The 17424-nt window shown below is 41.4% G+C and overlaps 1 protein-coding gene across 2 annotated transcripts in view; it reads right to left on the bottom strand.

Moving 5' to 3' along the window:
* The window catches only part of LOC129332770 (cGMP-dependent protein kinase 1), a 157110-nt gene extending 140307 nt beyond the window's left edge, over positions 1-16803 (bottom strand). For both annotated transcript variants that reach the window (XM_054984006.1, XM_054984007.1), the window contains exons 1-2: positions 16560-16803; positions 12585-12650 (exon numbers count right to left, since the gene is read on the bottom strand). In XM_054984006.1, coding sequence (XP_054839981.1) covers positions 12585-12650; positions 16560-16669 — 176 coding nt within the window. In that variant the 5' untranslated portion in view covers positions 16670-16803. The remainder of the gene's footprint in view (positions 1-12584; positions 12651-16559) is intronic.
* Between the last annotated feature and the right edge of the window lie 621 nt (positions 16804-17424).

The raw sequence follows: 17424 nt of genomic DNA, 5'->3' as shown, positions 1-17424 counted from the left end.
TCAGGTACATTTAACCTCCTGCCCTTGCTCCAGCTGACTAGCAGAGCCCGACAGCCAGTTGAAGCAAGGACAGGGGGACTTAAACTTTAAAGTGCCCCCTGGGCCGCTTGCAAGTGTCACGGTGGTGCTTTAAGTTTGCGTCCTTGCTCCAGCTACTGGTGGAGCCTGCCAGTCAGCTGGAGCATGGGCAGGAGGGCGTTAAACTTTAAAGCACACCCTGGGCTGTTTGCAAGCAGTGTGGGGGGTGCTTTAAAATTTGCACCCTTGCTCCAGGTGATGGTGGAGCCCACCAGTCAGCTGGAGCAAGGGTGTGCGCTTTCAAGTTTGTGTCCTAGCTCCAGGTGATGGTGGAGCCCACCAGCAAGGGTGTCCTTGCTTTAAAATTTGCACCCTTGCTCCAGGTGATGGTGGAGCCCACCAGTCAGCGGGAGCAAGGGCAGGGGTTTAAAGTTTAAAGCACCAAAGTGAGAAACTTGTGCACACCTCTAGTTTTGACTCTGGAGTACCCTTGGTCTGCAGTAAAAGCGAAAAGTGCTATGTGTGGAAATATGTACCTCTAAGCTGTGAAGTGAAATCTCTGGAGGAACTTTGCTTTAAGGAACTTAGGTCTGTAACAATCACTTTTCACATCTAAGATCTATAAAAATTTAAAACTAAGCTTGAAGAAGACTATTGTGCCACAGGCTAGTGAAGTATTTTGATCAAGAAACTAAATTTACCTCAGCTTCTCTTTCCCTGCCTATCTTCATACCAACCCTGCCAGCTGAATAAAACTGCTGTTATCTTTTTGAATCTTACTTAGCCTCTAATGCCACTTATTTTAAAGGAAGTGTGGGCCTCTGCTTTTTCTCTACTTAAACTTGGGCAGAGTAAGATTTCCAACTATATATACACAATCCAACTATATATACTGGAAGTGTGGGACAACAGGAACTCTAAGATCCACCCAAATACATGCTACCAAAGGCTTCTCAGCCCCAGTAAACAACCTTGTTGTTTTTGGAGCGAAAATATACCTCTCAGTGGGGGAGTAAGCAGGCCAGGCCAGCACAAACACGAGCCAGACCTTTGCATGCTATACCATCCAAGAACATAACTAACTCTGGCTGACTGGATGATTGTAAAAAGGTCTTGATCTCAAAGGGCTTTCATTTCAATGGGTTTAGACTGGAGTAACTCTGCATAGGATTGCACTGTAAGAAGTAAATATCTGAGAAGGTCACCTCTGCCCTACTTTTACTATGCACGCAGTTCCATTATGCATTTTCAAGAGGAAAGCCAATGCTACTCAAATTAATTTTTCCTCCACCTCCAGTACATATGCTGTTTGATATATCTCCGCTATAACCGAATGGCACAATTGTATTAAAGATTTAGAGAGAAACTTGAAGTAACTGGCAAATTTGTAACTATAAAAAGCATGGCAACATCTTATGTATCAAACTGCAGCGTATTTGCATTCATTTCTGTTACCCAGAGGAGAGAGTGAAAAGATCAGTTTGGCCAGGAGATGATGATGCAGACGCTGAACAAGAAAACAAATATTCTAATTTGTGAAAGATTGACTGCTATTTTTGGCATTCCTAGTATCAGGCTGACATATACAAGAACAACTCAGCTTTACATTTTCCTTCCAACAAATATATTCCCCCAAGCCATATCTGCATTTAAGGGGGGGTATCACTTGAATCTACTGCAAATCCAGAGTGGGCCATGCTAATTAATGGAAGCAATGCAAGTTAACTAATATCCAAAGCAGATAGTGACTCCTTTAAAGTCCATTAAATTTTCTATTTAGATATTTATATTCTGCTTTGCTCTCCAAAATGAGGGATAGCAGCATGATGGCATAGCCCAATATTGACAGATTCTGGAAGCTAAGCAGGGTCAGAACTTGGATGGAGGACTGCGAAGGAAGACTCTGCAGAGGAAGGCAGTGCACATGACATGACAGGTGTTTCATATAAGTGGTTTCCCATAAACTGAGTGAAAATGGGCAAGGAAAGGGAAAGCAACTGTCCCCTCAAGCTTATCTTGGCCTTAACTGACCACATCTGCATGAGTGGCCACTCATACAGAGCAGGGGAGATTTCTTTTTAGAAATCAGTCATAAGGAGACAATTCAGAGGCAGCTGTGGGACACACAATGCCTAAGATTGCCAACTACAGTTTGGGAAATCCTGAAAATTTGGGGATTGTGCCTGGGGAAGTTTGGAGAGGGGAGAGAGATCAACAGGGATGTGATGCCACAGATGCCACCTTCTGTAGCTTTCTCCTCCAGTGGAAGTATGTGTAGTCTGGATAGGGTTGCCAACTCCAGGTTGGGAAATTCCTGGAGATTTGGAGCCAGAACCTGGAGATAGCACAGTTTAGGGAGGGGAGGAACCTCAATAGGATATAATGCAAAACAGTCCACCCTTCAGAGCAGCCATTTTCTCCATGGAAATTTATCTCTGTCATTTGGAGATCAGTTCTAATACTGGGAGATCTCCAGGGCCCAACTGGAGGTTGAGAACCCTAAATCTGGAGATCAGTTGCAATTCCAGGAAAACTCTAGGCCTAGGATTGCCAGGTCCCCTTACTCTCCCAGTGGTGGTGGGAAACCTGTCACTTATTGGGGCTGATTGTGCATACGTGCAAAGCACACTCTCTCCCAGAGGGTGTTATGACATCACTTCTGGAAGTGATGTCATCATTCTCAGTGGTGGGCATAGTCCTACACTTCACGGGGGCCAATTTGGGCTCCTGTGAAGTGCTGGAGCCTGCCCACCACCAGGCGCAATGATGTCACTTGACGAAGTCACATTGTCACACCCAGTGGCAGTGCACCCGCTGAGTGTTGGCCTGGGAGGTTTTTTGCCTGCTGGGCCCTTTCCCCAGGCCTTCCCCCCACCAGCTGGGTGAGTGACAGTAGGGGGCAAAGGCTGGGAGCAGGGGATCCCCACCCCCACTGGGGGCCTTGCAGCACTATCTAGGCTGCATTTGGAGGTTGGTAACCCAAAACATACATGTTATCACCTCTGCTTCTGCACTTCTTTGTATTGAAATGCAAACTGCTTTTAAAGCTCTCTGAAATAAACAACAATATGGATTTCAAGAGTAGAGTTGTCAAGCAACCAAAAGGAAATGGCATCCCTGGTAGATAGGGTGTAGGGGTGCTATCCAGCTCATTGTTAGAAATTCAACATGATTTTACTCTGGTCTTTTTTTTCTTTTTCTTTTGTATTCCTTAGATGGCTATACAGCTTTGCTGGGTTCCACCTCCAGGCCTTGGCCCTGCCCCTGCCAAAACCCCACTCGGCACACTCCTGGCTCCACTCTCTGAATCTGCTCCAGGCACTGCACCCAGAATGAGATAGTAGCATAACACAGTATAACATCTGTGAGAGCCAGGTTCGGATCCCCACTCTGCCATGGAAGCTCGGTGGGTGACCTCGGATCATTCCCACTCTCAGCCTACCTCACAGGATTGGAGGAAAAACAGAAAAAAGAAGAATTATGTTGTAAGCTACTGTGAATCCCCATTGGGGAGAAAAAGCAAGGTATAAATGTCTAAGTAAATCATTTTGTCAATCGGTTGTTTTGAATTGAATCTGCTAGCTGCTTCAAAAATAGGCTCACAGAAGCAGCCTGAAGCACGCTGAGCTTGCTGGACTCTGACACTGGCCTCAGGAACTGAACTGGCTGTGATGGCTGCTGTTCTTCTAGCATCCCTTCTTAACGTTAGATTTGCAACTACAAACATATATGTGTAAAGTCACCATATATTTCTGTCACTCTGCTCCAAAGGAAACCAACTCTGAAAATGTTGCTCTAAACGTCCCACTGCTCTGGGGAACAACAGCTAAAGAATTTCATTATTTTTATTCACCATCCTGCAGAGTCTAATAAATTTGTGTGATGATAACACAGTAAGTTGCCAAGAGAGAGTGAGAGAGAGAGAGAGGGAGAGAGCGCTGCAATACTATAATTGAGTTCACTGCAAAATGAAACACAGAGGTTGCAGACTTGTTCAAGTGCAAAAAACGATATACAGATTAAGAATTCAAACATGATTTATTACTTAATCCATTACTACACATATGCCTAAATTAATGTGAGTCTTACAGATAAAATGGACATTAAAAGAGAAAAGTATCATTGGCACGTCTGTGTACAGAATAGCTTTTGCTTTTTCACTTTTTTACATATATGTGTCATAGACATCTCCAGGCATAGACTGTATGGGCTGGAACAGTCAAAGAAATACATTTTTCCCATCTAAATGTTTCTGCTGTCCTGGGCACATATGCTTGGCTCAACATTTAATTCTTTTCTGGGTTTATATTTATCATATTCAGTAGTTCCCATCCCTTTGCAAGTAATTAGTAGAGAATATCCATCAAACAATAACAACCATTTGAGGATTTATTAGATATTTCCTCATCCCATAGAACCCTGTCCACTGTAGCTCTTTGAGGACAGTTAGGGATAATGCACATTTTCAAGTACTTATAATTCCCAGGAGTCTTGGGGCGGGGGGGGGGGGGACATGACAAACTTCTGTAAAACCAATACAAGCTTGTAGGTTGGATGTAACCAGAGTGTGATATAAAACACCAGGGGTCCCCAAATTTTTCAGCTGGGAATTCTGATACAGGCTGGTAGGCAGAACCACAAAATGGCTGCCGCAGCAGGCACAACCTAGTGCAAACTGGCTGCTGCAGGATGCAGAACCAATTGCCGAGTTTCAGGGAGTTAAGTCATGCATAATTCTAAGGAACTCTGCAGAATTTCAGGCTTTTTAAAATGAACATATTTAAAAATATTTTCTTGCATACACAGTAATGCAGGAAAGAACCTTGTACTATCATGGAAGCTGTTGCTGAAACAACTTTTAAAAATTCTGCACAGCCAATCACATCTCCAATGGCCCTACTGGGCAGAAGCCCCACTTAGCCTCACCAACTTTCTAAAAACACTTGGCAGGCACCAAGTAAAGTGCTGGTGGGTACCATAGTGCCCGTTGTCATCACAATGGGGACCCCTGTAATACAGGTATGACTGACTGGTGCCCCTTGGGCCATATGTGCACCTTGAACCATTTTTTCTGATTCCGGTAGCCCAATCCAATGTTTTTAAGTATAAAAAAGAGATTCCATATTTTAATGTTATTGTTCTTTTTTTTCTTAAATTGTTTTACATAGGTGAAAATTGTAATATTTGATTATGCTGCTATGCCTGAGCAGATGAGCTCCACTATCTATGAAGCCACAGCTGCTACGTGATGTTGCATTTATTAGCTGATCACTCCTGGCCCCAATGAAAAGTATAGAGAATAACTTTAAGTAAATTACTGAAGTTGGCCATCCCTGATGTAGCAACTGCTTCAAATCAACAAAATCCCTTGATTTCTCTGGCTAGTGTTGTTATTTAAGAGAGCTTTAGAAACTTCTTATGGGCTGAAGTAGAAAAAATGTAATTTGGTGACTTCACTGAACAGGGTTGTCAGCTCCAGTTTGGGAAATTGCTGGAGATTTGGGGGGTGGAGCCTGGGGAGGATGGGATTCGAGAAGAGGAGGAAGCTCAGTGGTGTATAATGTCATGTAGCCCACCCTCCAAAGCAGCCATTTTCTACAAGGGAACTGATCTCTTTTTCCTGGAGATCAGTTGTAATTTTGGAAGATCTCCAGCAGCCACCTGAAGGTTGGCAATCCTGTCACTGAAGCATGGCTAATTATGAGTCTATAATCATTCACTACTGACATAACCCTTCAAAGAGCCTGATAGAAAACATGATTTAAAGAAAGGAATGAAATGAGGCCACATTTGAATTCTAAGTCTATGAAGCTCATGTTACAGAGATAAAAATTTGTTTGGTATTCCAACAGACAGTGAATTTAAGCATTCGAGTTGAACAGACTATAAAAGTGACAGGAGTAAATGCTATTGAAAGCAGAGGCATAAGTAAGCCAATAAAAAACCTGAGTCAGAGCATCTGGCAAAATAGTCTTGTAGCGGTATAAAACTAGTTGGCATATCCATTAACACAGTGATAGATATTCCCTTTAATTTGACAGGATGCCGTGCAAAACGTAACATCTCCGCAACAACTTTTTGCCATAAATTTGATTGTGTTTGGAAAAATCTTTTCATGCTATTTAACCAAGGTACTTTAGGCAGCAACCGCCAGCTTTCTTCCCCTAACAGCTGGAGGAGGAGGGTAAGAAAATGCCTGCCTCTCCATTCTCAGACATACGGACAAATCTCCACGGTATCTCTCTGTCAATGACAGCAGTATTGAATGTTACAGTGAGTGTCTGCTCCTGCTCACTTGATTCCTCTTATAACATCTGAAAAGGAAAGGGCATCGAGAGAGTGGACAAGTTCTGGGTGTGAAAGTGGTTTGCACATTCTCTCAACTGAGAATTTTTATTTTGGACTTCACACTAGAAAAACCACATGTAAAGCCTCTTTCAATGGCAAGTTAAGTCAGCATGCTGTACTGGTTAAACTAGGAACTGGAAGAACCAGGTTCGAATCCCCACTCTGCTATGGAAGCTTGCTGGGTGACCTTGAGCCAGTCACACTCTCTCAACTTAGCCTACCTCCCAGGATTCAAGTCCAGTAGCACTTTCAAGACCATCAAGATTTCTAGGGTATAACCTTTCGTGAGTCAAAGCTTCCTTTGTCCGAAAGCTTTGACTCTTGAAAGCTTATACCCTGGAGTTCGAATCTTGCAGAACTATACAGCTACCCACCTGAAACTACCCTCACTGGGTTCTTGTGTGGATAAAATGGAGAAGGAGTGAATGCTGTAAAGAACTTTGGGTCCACATTGGGAATAAAGAAGGTTTAAATGAAGTAAATAAAAATAAATAAACATTGTAATGTCTGCACCTCCTGCCATCCTAGAAATACACTGCGAAGATTTAATTCCAACTGAAAACAGCAGTTATTATATATTCTACCTGGATGTATAACCTCTCCTGTTATAAATACTCAAGGAAAGCTATCTGTGCTCTAAAAAGCAACGGAATTATAATCTAAAGCCTGCCTTAACTTCTATACTTTGTTGTAAGTAGTAAATATACTGGCCCAGTTTAGAGAAAACATCAAACAAATGGTTTATTTTAACTATGTTTAGTTTGTGAAACCAGGATTTAGTTCACAGATGATCATTCGATCCTAGCTTTGGCGAATCTTGTTTTCTTTAAAAACAGGATACTATCCCAGCCTGGATTTGAGAGCGCCACTGGGGGAAAGCTTCATCCCGATAACAGCTTACTTTTATCAGCCAATGTTCCTGCAGGGTCATAAATCTATGCCCCCTTTCCCTGACATTAACCCTTTCTTCTCACCAAACCAGAAGACATCCTGATTAAATTGAACCACACTTTCACACATATAGAACTTCCAGGAGTCCAACGGAACATCCCCACCAACTCATCCAAGTTTCAGTCCTTTACTGGTAACTTTCTTCCATTCCTGCTGCTGGAATTTGCCTTGCATGCATATGGTAGTGAGGCAAGTTTGGAGGCTGACATCCTTTCCAGACCCTGCTGGCAGTAGCACAGGTCACAGGGAAGAGGCACACACCTTCCAAGACCAGTGCCCTGCCACTCGAGCTGCCTATGGAGGCTGCAGCCACGGACTCTGCTGGCGCTGGTACAACTGATCGGCACAGTAGCTCAAGGCATCTAGCAACCCCAAGCACCTTCCTCCATGGTTACTCATGCTGGGTCAGATGGGCTGCAGAAGAAGAGCGGTTTCTCTTTCGAGCTAGGATGAGTGTGGAGATTCAGCAAGAAACAAGGCAGGATTAAGACAGGATACGGTGTTTGTATGTAACAAGAAACCATTCTTAAGACTAACTCTAGTTAATAAACTAACTTCACTCCTGGCTTCAGATATTGGTTTGAGAACCCCTTATTAACCACAATTGGTATATAGGCTCATATTCACATGATCAATTAACCGTGGGTAGTTTAATTAAACCATGGATTTGCATTATATCTGAACTGGGCCATTGTCTAATATGTGACTGCTTACAAATGAGGCTCCAGGCACACACACATTTTGCTTTCATTTTCAAGCTCAGCAAAGGACTTCAGAGATGTGTTGGCGCTGGTACAGCTTTCTCAAACACTTGCTCTGCTGCTGTTCTTGTGTCTTTGGCAATTATCTTTTTTTCCTTTCCTTTTCTCCCCTCCCCCCCAGTTGCAATAGCTACACCCATTAAATTAGTAGATCAAAAGTGGATTACTGGAGATACTCCCTGACAGATAAATATTCTGAGTTGGAACTTTTGCTTCTTGGAATTCATCCCTAGTACTCTCTCAGCATGGATGAGACTTTCATACTTTAAAAAGAAACAAGTTCATCACAAAATAAAACAGAATGACTGGTGGCAATTATTGGTCATTAATCACTGTTAAATCATAATAATAAATAAAATAGTTCTGTATTAAAAACAGATTAATGCAAAATTAAAAGACAGCCTCTTTACAAAGGAAGAGCTTCACAGTATAGTGACTAACGCTCCTAATCAAATTCTTACCCCAAATTTTCCACAGTACAGGGGCTGTCCAAAGGGACACAAAGCTTTTTGGCCAGGGTTAAGGAAGTTTGGCTAAGGCTGCAATCCTAAGCAGTCTAACATTGAAGGGCAGCTGAGGTCAACGTGACTTGCTTGTAAGTAGGATTTTGGACAGGATGACAAAGATTTGGGGCTGCAACCTTGTGTCTGGTTGGGCCATAATGCTCAATTCTGATGTGGAAGTCAGTCTTCTGAAACAGGAGGTATTAGAGTTCTAATAATAAACACAGAATGACTTTATTCTAGGGAAATGCGTCTGCAGTCAGACCCCATTATAGACTCTGGAAGCTTGACAAGCACAAGCTGTGCCATATGCAACTGATCATATGAATACAAAACTGATGCTTAAGAATTCACTTGTCTCCTTCCAAAGGCATCCCCCCACCCAGTTTCATTCTTCATGATCTGATTTGATTCACTCAGCATAGGCCATGTTAATCCACATTGTTAGGGTTGCATCTGTAATGAAATCTTTGGCCTGTTCATTTCTGTCAACCTTGGCTGTTTTTGAAGCTTGTTGATCAAAAATATCAATTGATGTAAGGGGCTGAATTAATTCAAGCAATTCCAAAGGGGTCTTAAGTTTTATTATGGGAAGGCCTACAATTTCCCCTGATTTCTCCCTCCAACAGCAGCCCAATGAACGTCACAATTAACAACATTTTGTTCCTGGAAGTCAGCAAACTGCATAGGGAGCACAGGAGGGGTCTACAGCAGGAAGGAGGAATCAGCAGAATTCAATGCCACCTCTTTCAAAAACTTTAAAGTGTCTTTAAGTATAGTTGGATGGTGGCTACCACTTTTTAAAAAGCTGATGGTAGGCCCATCAAAAAAGGACCCTAGATTCTCCTGCAAAACAGATGCAGCACTACAGAATGGGTCTGCTTCTTGGGGTGGGGTGGGGGACAGGTTTTTACATCTGAGGTTTAAATCATGTTGGAGCCTCTCCTACAGTATTTATCCTTATGTCTATCACGTTTCAATCTCATCCTTCTTCCAAAAGTTCAGAGTGGCCAACAAGGTTCTGCCCTTTTTCCATTTTATCCTCACAGCAACCTAGTGAGATAGGTTAGATGAGAGAGTTACTGGTTCTTGGTTACCTTGTGAGCTTCATGGGCACAGCAGAGCTGAATCTAGATCTCCCCAGCCCTAGCCTGACACTCTAACCATGATACCATTCTGACTTGAATAGAATGCACAAGACAGGTGCTTATTAGAATTAGCAATCTGAATGCGCAATGTACATTCTTTTTACGATTCAGGTTACAATGTAAGTTTTTCATTCATATCACAAAATGATGCAAAAAAGTTGAAAGTTGTATATATGAAAACATCTGTAATGTTCTCAGTGTGTGCCTTTTTTTGACTGTGATATGCATATGGAAGTGATTCTCTTTTTTAATTGTCAATGACTAGGGCTCTGACTCCTCCTCACCAGGTGAAGAAGCAAAAGACTCTGAGGAGGAGGAGGAAGCAGTCCTGACACCATACTAGAAGGAAGCATTTGAGATGCCTCACTTTTAGCCCTGGAGGAATTCCTCTCCTAATATGGGATACAGTCCTACCTTCTCTACAAACTTAGATTCCAAACCCTGCCCCCCCCGATCCACTGGATCTCCTAAAGTTTCTCCCAACTGACCCCTCAGTCCAAAAGGCCATCCCAACCGCATCAGAGTACTTGCTATCACAACCAAGCATGGTGCCCTTAACAACTGCTAGTCTGTTCCTAGAAAGGTAGGGCTGGCATCTCCACCTCCTTGCAGGAGTACTTTAAGGCCTTAGCTCACCTTCAGCAACATATGAGCTGTCTGAACTGTTGGCTCCAGCCCTAATGACTCCTGACTTGCCTTTGGGACAGGGTTGCCAGGTCCGTCCTGGCAACTGGCAGGGGGTAGGGGATCTTATGTGGTTGCAGTGGGGGGGCCTCATTGGCAACATTGTCACATCACCAGCGGTACACCCATGTGCCAGAACTGACATCAGCACATCGCCTGGAGACAACGGGGATGCTCTGGTATTTGGGTAAAACTCTACATTTAACCCAAATACCAGAGCATCCCGGGCTTTCCAGAGCTTCACACTGACATCACTTCCAGGTAAACAGGAAGCGACATCAGCATACCAGGACACTGCTGATGTTCTCCCCAGTTTCCTGCCATTTCCCCCCACTGCCCAGCTGAGCAGCACCAGGATATGCCCACTGGTGGTGAGGGATCCCCTGCCCCAACAGGGAGAATGATAAGCCTGCTTTCAGACCTCGCCCTTGAGCAGGACATTGAGTTGAAATCAATGGGATTTAGAGGCTCAGTTATGTATTAATGTTCTCTTGACAGCATGCACAGCTCCCAGTTCAGAGCTCCTATGAGAACAGGCTTCCCCAATCACTTCTACTAAAGGGTAGCTTACTGGGTGCATCCCTCTTTTTTCCTGTCAAGCTGCCCTTCCATGGAAGTTATGGTGAAGCAATCTGAGCATATTCAAGCACAGTTCACAAGATTTATGACTTGAAATTACACACTTCGTGGAGTGAGCAAAATATAAATGGCCACAGGGCTGCATCCCTAATGTGCAGCTTGTATATTCTGTGAGGTAAAATCTTGAAAGTATTGATTTAAACTATTAACAGAGGGGTGTGCTTTTTTACAAAAACTAATAGGTTTCCACTAATCTAAGCCAAGTCTCTCCAGATAAGTTTCTGCATACAATTTATTGAGGGGTGGAAAGAAACAGATATGCCAATAACAAAATCAGATTCTTCAGGGTCACAATGCAACAGAGTACATATTTGGTTATAAATAGCATAAATGCAGTCATACTGCACAAGGCTGCTGAAATTCTCTGGTATGCTGTGGATGAGCTGCAAGCCTTCAGAGTTTAAAGTTGTATCTGCACCCTCTTGCTACTTCAAGGGCACCATCGACAGCAAAAGAAAAACATATTAGGCCATCTCCACAAAAATCATAAATAATTACTTGATGATTAAAGGCTAATTTTGAGATTAATTCCACCCATTCATTTTAATTATGATTAAACTCTAATGACAAAATGTTTGTACAGGATCATTCAAATAAAATATGAGCAATCATCTAGCGGCTTTCCCTCAATGAATATCTGCTGAAAGCGTCTAATTGGGTTCATTAATTTCCATCTTCCCCTATGTATTGGTACAGCACAATGGTTGTTTTATGTAACATGGGACCTTTCTTGCAAACAAGCCACAGCAACAACTTAGCCGACATTCTTAATGTCCCCCATCTGCTTCTATTGGACATAACCCCAATGAAATTTCAGTGGGTCATAAATTTAAAGCAGCCAACACATTTCCTTGGAACTGGGGCTTTCTTACTATTCAATAATACATTGTAAAAGTTCTTGCTGACAACTGTTTGTAACTTCTCAACCTTCCTATTTGGGGTCATTTATCTAAACTCAGAAGTACATTCAAATCATCTAATAAAATTTCCCCCAGCTGGTGTACCACTTTATATTCTCCCACTATAATAGAGTCATAATTGCTCTTTATGCTTTACACATACTTCCAGAGGCCTTGGAATCGAAGGAAAATAATGTATTAGGAGTCTGAGAGACCCAAATGGAATGAATATTGGGGATAATTTCAGCTTCTAGATGTTCCCCCATATACAGTTCTGTCTCTATACCATAATCTTGATATAAATTAGAGTCATTGTAAAATACTTCCAAGTGAGTAGCCATGTTGGTCTATAGTAGAAGAGCAATATTCAGGTCCAGTAGCACCTTAAAGACCAACTAGATTTCTAGGGTATGAACTTTTGAAAGTCAGAGCTTTGATTCTCAAAAGTTCATGCCCTGGAAATCTAGTTGTCTTTAAGGTGCAAAATACACCTCACTTTTAAACAGTGACTTAATTGAGGCCAGTCTGATCTTAGTACATGTGTAAGAAGCTTAAACAGTGTCAGCTCCTAATAAGTAACAGAACATCAGCATCAGACTATTTGTATTATATGCTAAAAAAAAGTATACTTACTCTCTGTCGATGACAAGACATGTTACAGCTTCAGCAGCAATAACATTGGCTGTCCTGACATCTTCCCTGAAAGGACAATAATATATATTTTAGACAGAACATTCCACTAATTGTCTCAGCAGTGCTGTAAAAAAATCAAGAGTATTAATACCCCTTGCAAATGGGAATGATCTTTTAGCAATTTATTATATTTTAAAACATACACAGACAATAATGTGAAGACTTTTTTCTTGCGTCTTTGTAGAAATGTTCACAAAACATTAACATACAAAGTTATTTTCTCAACCACTAAGCTACTCAGTCATTTAGATTACCCCCCCTCCCGCCCCCATTATTATTGGTGTTTCTGATTTTGGCAGAAGTGGGCAACTTAATTCAGGCCATTCCAAGTTCATTAAAAGGACAAATATTTAGCTGAGTGCCAATAATGTAATTTTCATGCCTTCTTAAAAAAAAAAAAAAGAACATGGGCGGTAACGTAGTCTATGTGAAGACAGCAGACTTGTACATTGAAATGCACATTTGCTCTTTTCAGGATTGAAGTGGGAATATGTTTTAAAGAATCAGAGTGGGATACAGATATGCCAAACGACACCCTCACCCGTAGCTTTTGCCCTGCATTCTGATCACCCAATTAGCTACTTTTCGACTGGGTAAAACAGCCAGTGGAGGTAACAGTGACAGGTGGGTTTCAAACATTTTTACCTTGTAATATTTAGTTTGGGCTTTTATTTTATTCTACTGTTATTCTGAAAGGATTGTTCTCAGATTTGAAATGTATGTGGCTCCTTTATAAATCTTGATATAACAAGACTTACATTCTTAGGTTAAAATCTGTACTATTATATGTAGAACTTCATCCTAAAATCAATCACAAACTGTAACCCAGTTTGCAACATTTCTCTGACGATACACCTAAACCTAAGCACTGACATACTACTAGCTGGCACAAGAAGTTATATGATCCTGCCAACAAAAATCATGACACTGGTTGGGTACATTTTGCTAACGGACAGTTGGGAGTGATTTGCATTGAAGTCAATGGGCTTAGAAGGGTTTATCTGCTTAGGACAGCACTTTCAAACTGTATTTAATATAACAACCTAGATAAGCCTCCCACAAAGTAAAGTAAATGTAGTTATCCAAGAAAGAAATCAGAGTTTGTTAGCTCAGTAAGCCTTGTTGATACCTGATGATATAAGCATGGAAGCAGATATGATGACCACACATTTTGTTCCTCATTTCGCCAATCTTCTTCCCTAACAGATAATGTTCTAACCTCTTCTAATCTTCTGCAGTTTTTCTTGCAATTGCTTACTAGACCTCTGAAGGTTTATGATTATGCCTCTGGCACAAAAGTGGGGAATGGAGATTGAAGACAATTGTCTTAAAGGAACTGAGCTGGTAAAAAGGGTCTCTGAAGAAATACATGGTTGTTTTAAAATCAATACCATACTTGGTATCTATTTTGATACATTATGAGAACAATTTTAAAGCAGATTACAGAGGATTATAAATGAAGTTTCTCAGTACCAAATACTGAAACATGATGAATGATATATTGCTGTTGGAACTTCTGTATAAACTGGGAAAGAACCTCTAACAGAAGACTGCTGGAATTCTAAGAAAACTCGGGACACCACCAGTACAGGACTGCAGGTCACTTCTCCTTCAGTGAGCCAGGGGTGAACTCCCTGCACTAGCAGAAGGGAGCTACTTATATTCATACACCACAAACTCTATCTGTACCCCACAGTGCAATAAAATAGACAATATATAGCTCGGGTCCTAAACTCACATGCCTGCAAGAGTTCCTATAATAACATACGCTTCTTTCACACAGCGATTTTCCCTGCATGGAATGAAGGAAGCTCCTGGGTTAAAGAACTGTGGACTGGACTCTAGGATAGTAGATGGATAGGGAACGAACTGGATAACTTCACCCAGAGTAGTTGTCAATGGCATCATGTCTGATTGTTCAGCGGAGTGCCGCAGGGCTCTGTCTTGGGCCCAGTGCTTTGCAGTATTTTTATAAATGATCTGGATGAGGGTGTGAAGGGATTACTCATTAAATTTGCAGATGACAACAAACTAGGAGGAATAGCAAACACCCTTGAAGACAGAAATAGAATTCAATGAGATCTGAACATACAGGGGGAATGAGCAAATTTGAATAAGTTGTGATTAAACATGTATAAAGTGCCAGGTTCCATACCTGGGTTACAAAAATGCAAAGCATGCATACTAGATGAGGGATACACTTCTGGATAGCAGCGTGTGTGAACAAGCTCTTGGGATACGGGTGAATGGGAAGCTAAATATGAGCAGTCAGTGTGACACAGCAGCAAAAAAGGAGAATGCAATCTTGGGGTGTATTAACAAAGGCATAACATCCAAACCACACAAGACGTCATTGTTCCACTATATACTGCATTGGTCAGGCTCCACCTGGAGTATTGTGTGCAGTTCTGGAATGGGTGCAGACCGCAGAGGAGACTTGAGAATGTTCAGTTTGGAGAAAAGGAGATTGAGGGGAAACATGATTGCTTTTTCTAAGTATTTAAAAGGCTATCACTTAGAGGAGGGAAGGGAGCTGTTCCTGTTGGCAAAAGAGGATAGGATTCAAAACACTGGGTTTAAATTACAGGAGGGAAGGTACTGGTTGGACTTTAGGAAAAACATCTTCACATTTAAGAGTAATCCAGTAGTGGAATCAGCTGCCTAGGGATGTGGTGGGTTCTCCCTTATTGGCAGTCTTTAAGGAGCAGCTGTATGGACACTTGCCAGGGATGCTTTAGGCTGTTCCTGCATTGGACAGAGGGTTGAAGTAGATGGTCTGTAAGGCCCCTTCCAGCTGTATGATTCTATGAACATCCACATGATGTTGTGCTAGGCAGAATGCATGGTATAAAATTACAGTTATGTGCAATAAGAAGTCAATACAACTTTTAAAACATTTTATAGGTATAAAGGTTATTAAAGTAGCTGAATATGAAATATTAAAGTCAATTATTTATAGCTACAGAAGATCCACCTAACATTGGGGCACATCCTAAGTGACACAGGGAAAGTTATTTCCCTGTAAACCCATAGTCTAGACCTGATGCCATAATTATCCCAAACAAGGGGAACTGTTCATCAAGTCACTTTCTAAAGAGACAGTGTACAAACAAAAAGGATTCTAGTCTTTCTGATAAAAACGCTACTTTCACTTAATGCCCAAGTACACGAATTGACAGTTGTCATTATGAATCAAGATCAGTCGAGTTGACATTATACATCAGTATCAGCTTTGAGTTCACAATGCAGAAAATTCCCAAACAAACCAGAATGTATATTAATAACATTTGAGGCAAGATAATAGCTAATTGTAGAGCACTGTGCTTGCTTATAGCACTGCATGCAAATGCTCAATTCTGCCTTTTACTTATCTGTATTAGTAGCATAATGTAGCAATATATGCTGCCAAGAGAACATTGATTTTGTGGTGCTGAAGCAGGATAACAAAGCACAGAAATTATGTTTGTTTTCTTTTTAAAAAAATGTTACAATACAAGGCGGGATGTCCTTTAATGTCTTTTAAAAGGTCACATACACAGCAAAAGCTATTATACAAGAGAGCTTAGTTTAGAACTTAACTCAAGCTTCAAATTCTGGCTTAAAAAGAAGAGCGAAAAGTCTACTATCCCTATACTGCAATTTAGCAATATTAACCCAAGGTTACTATTTATAGTCCAATGTGTGCTATTTATTTTGTTCAATAATACATCTTTAGGTTAATACTGCTTGACATAAAATGAAAGGTTAAGATCTGAGAAATTACATCAATTTCAAACATGCAACAGGTTAATAAACCTTGTTTTATTAGTCTAAGCCAAATGTTCATTATAATGCAGTGGTCTAAATAATCACAGTGCCCAAACCAAAAAGCTGCTGCATAAAATCATTCTTAAAATATAGCTTAGGAGCACCAACTCTGAGTTTTTTCCAGCTTCAAGTCCATAATCTTCATCGCTGCTTCCGGATAAGTAGCGCTGTCTTTCAGAAGAGTCGCTTTCACTGTCTGAATAGCCCATAATTTGCATCTACCATTTCCTCTAAAAAGCTGCTGCTTTCTTCTGCCCAGCAGACCTATCTTGCAGTCTACTAGCTCTGGAATTTTACAGACCTTCCAAATTAAAACCTCTAGGCTTGAAAAAGGTCACAGCTGCTCGGGGAATATCTCCTGTGTATCACTGGAAAAACATATACTGAGTATTGAAGCATGGAGTTCATTTACTTGAAGGCACTTCCTCTCATCACTGGTAGTCTTTTAGCAGATCTGAGACACTGAGATCTTCTGCCCTCAACAGACTTAGCAGCAAATGCTTTCCACCAGCACATACTTAAATATGACACCTGTTAACTCAATACAAGAAGACTGAGCTAATCTGTAATCCAAAGCCTTTACATTATTTTCCTGTCCAGCTCAGCTGTTTCCTACAGTTCCTTAGGGGGACTGAGCTTTTGACAGACATTTCGGAAGACACATGACGCAAAACAGCAACATCTCAAAAAAAAAAGAAGAGGTGCCACCAGGGCTGGAATTTGGAGCAAAAGTCTGGACTTCTGGTTCACCAGCTCAGCAAGGGTTGGGGGGAGGCTATAGCTGTACATTTAAAGTATACTTTACTATCCAAAAGTGTGCATGTGGGCGGGGGGGAGTCCATAGAGAGTCTAAAACTGCCTAAGAGTTCCACTGGGGAAACTACAATTAGTGATCCTTAGACCTGAATGAATATATACTATAATTGACTAATAACTGAAATAAACTAATGATCATTCTGAAGGGAAATAATAG

Source organism: Eublepharis macularius, chromosome 6 (assembly GCF_028583425.1).
Source record: "Eublepharis macularius isolate TG4126 chromosome 6, MPM_Emac_v1.0, whole genome shotgun sequence".
Classification (NCBI taxonomy): domain Eukaryota; kingdom Metazoa; phylum Chordata; class Lepidosauria; order Squamata; family Eublepharidae; genus Eublepharis; species Eublepharis macularius.
This window is presented reverse-complemented; position numbering and strand designations above follow the sequence as displayed.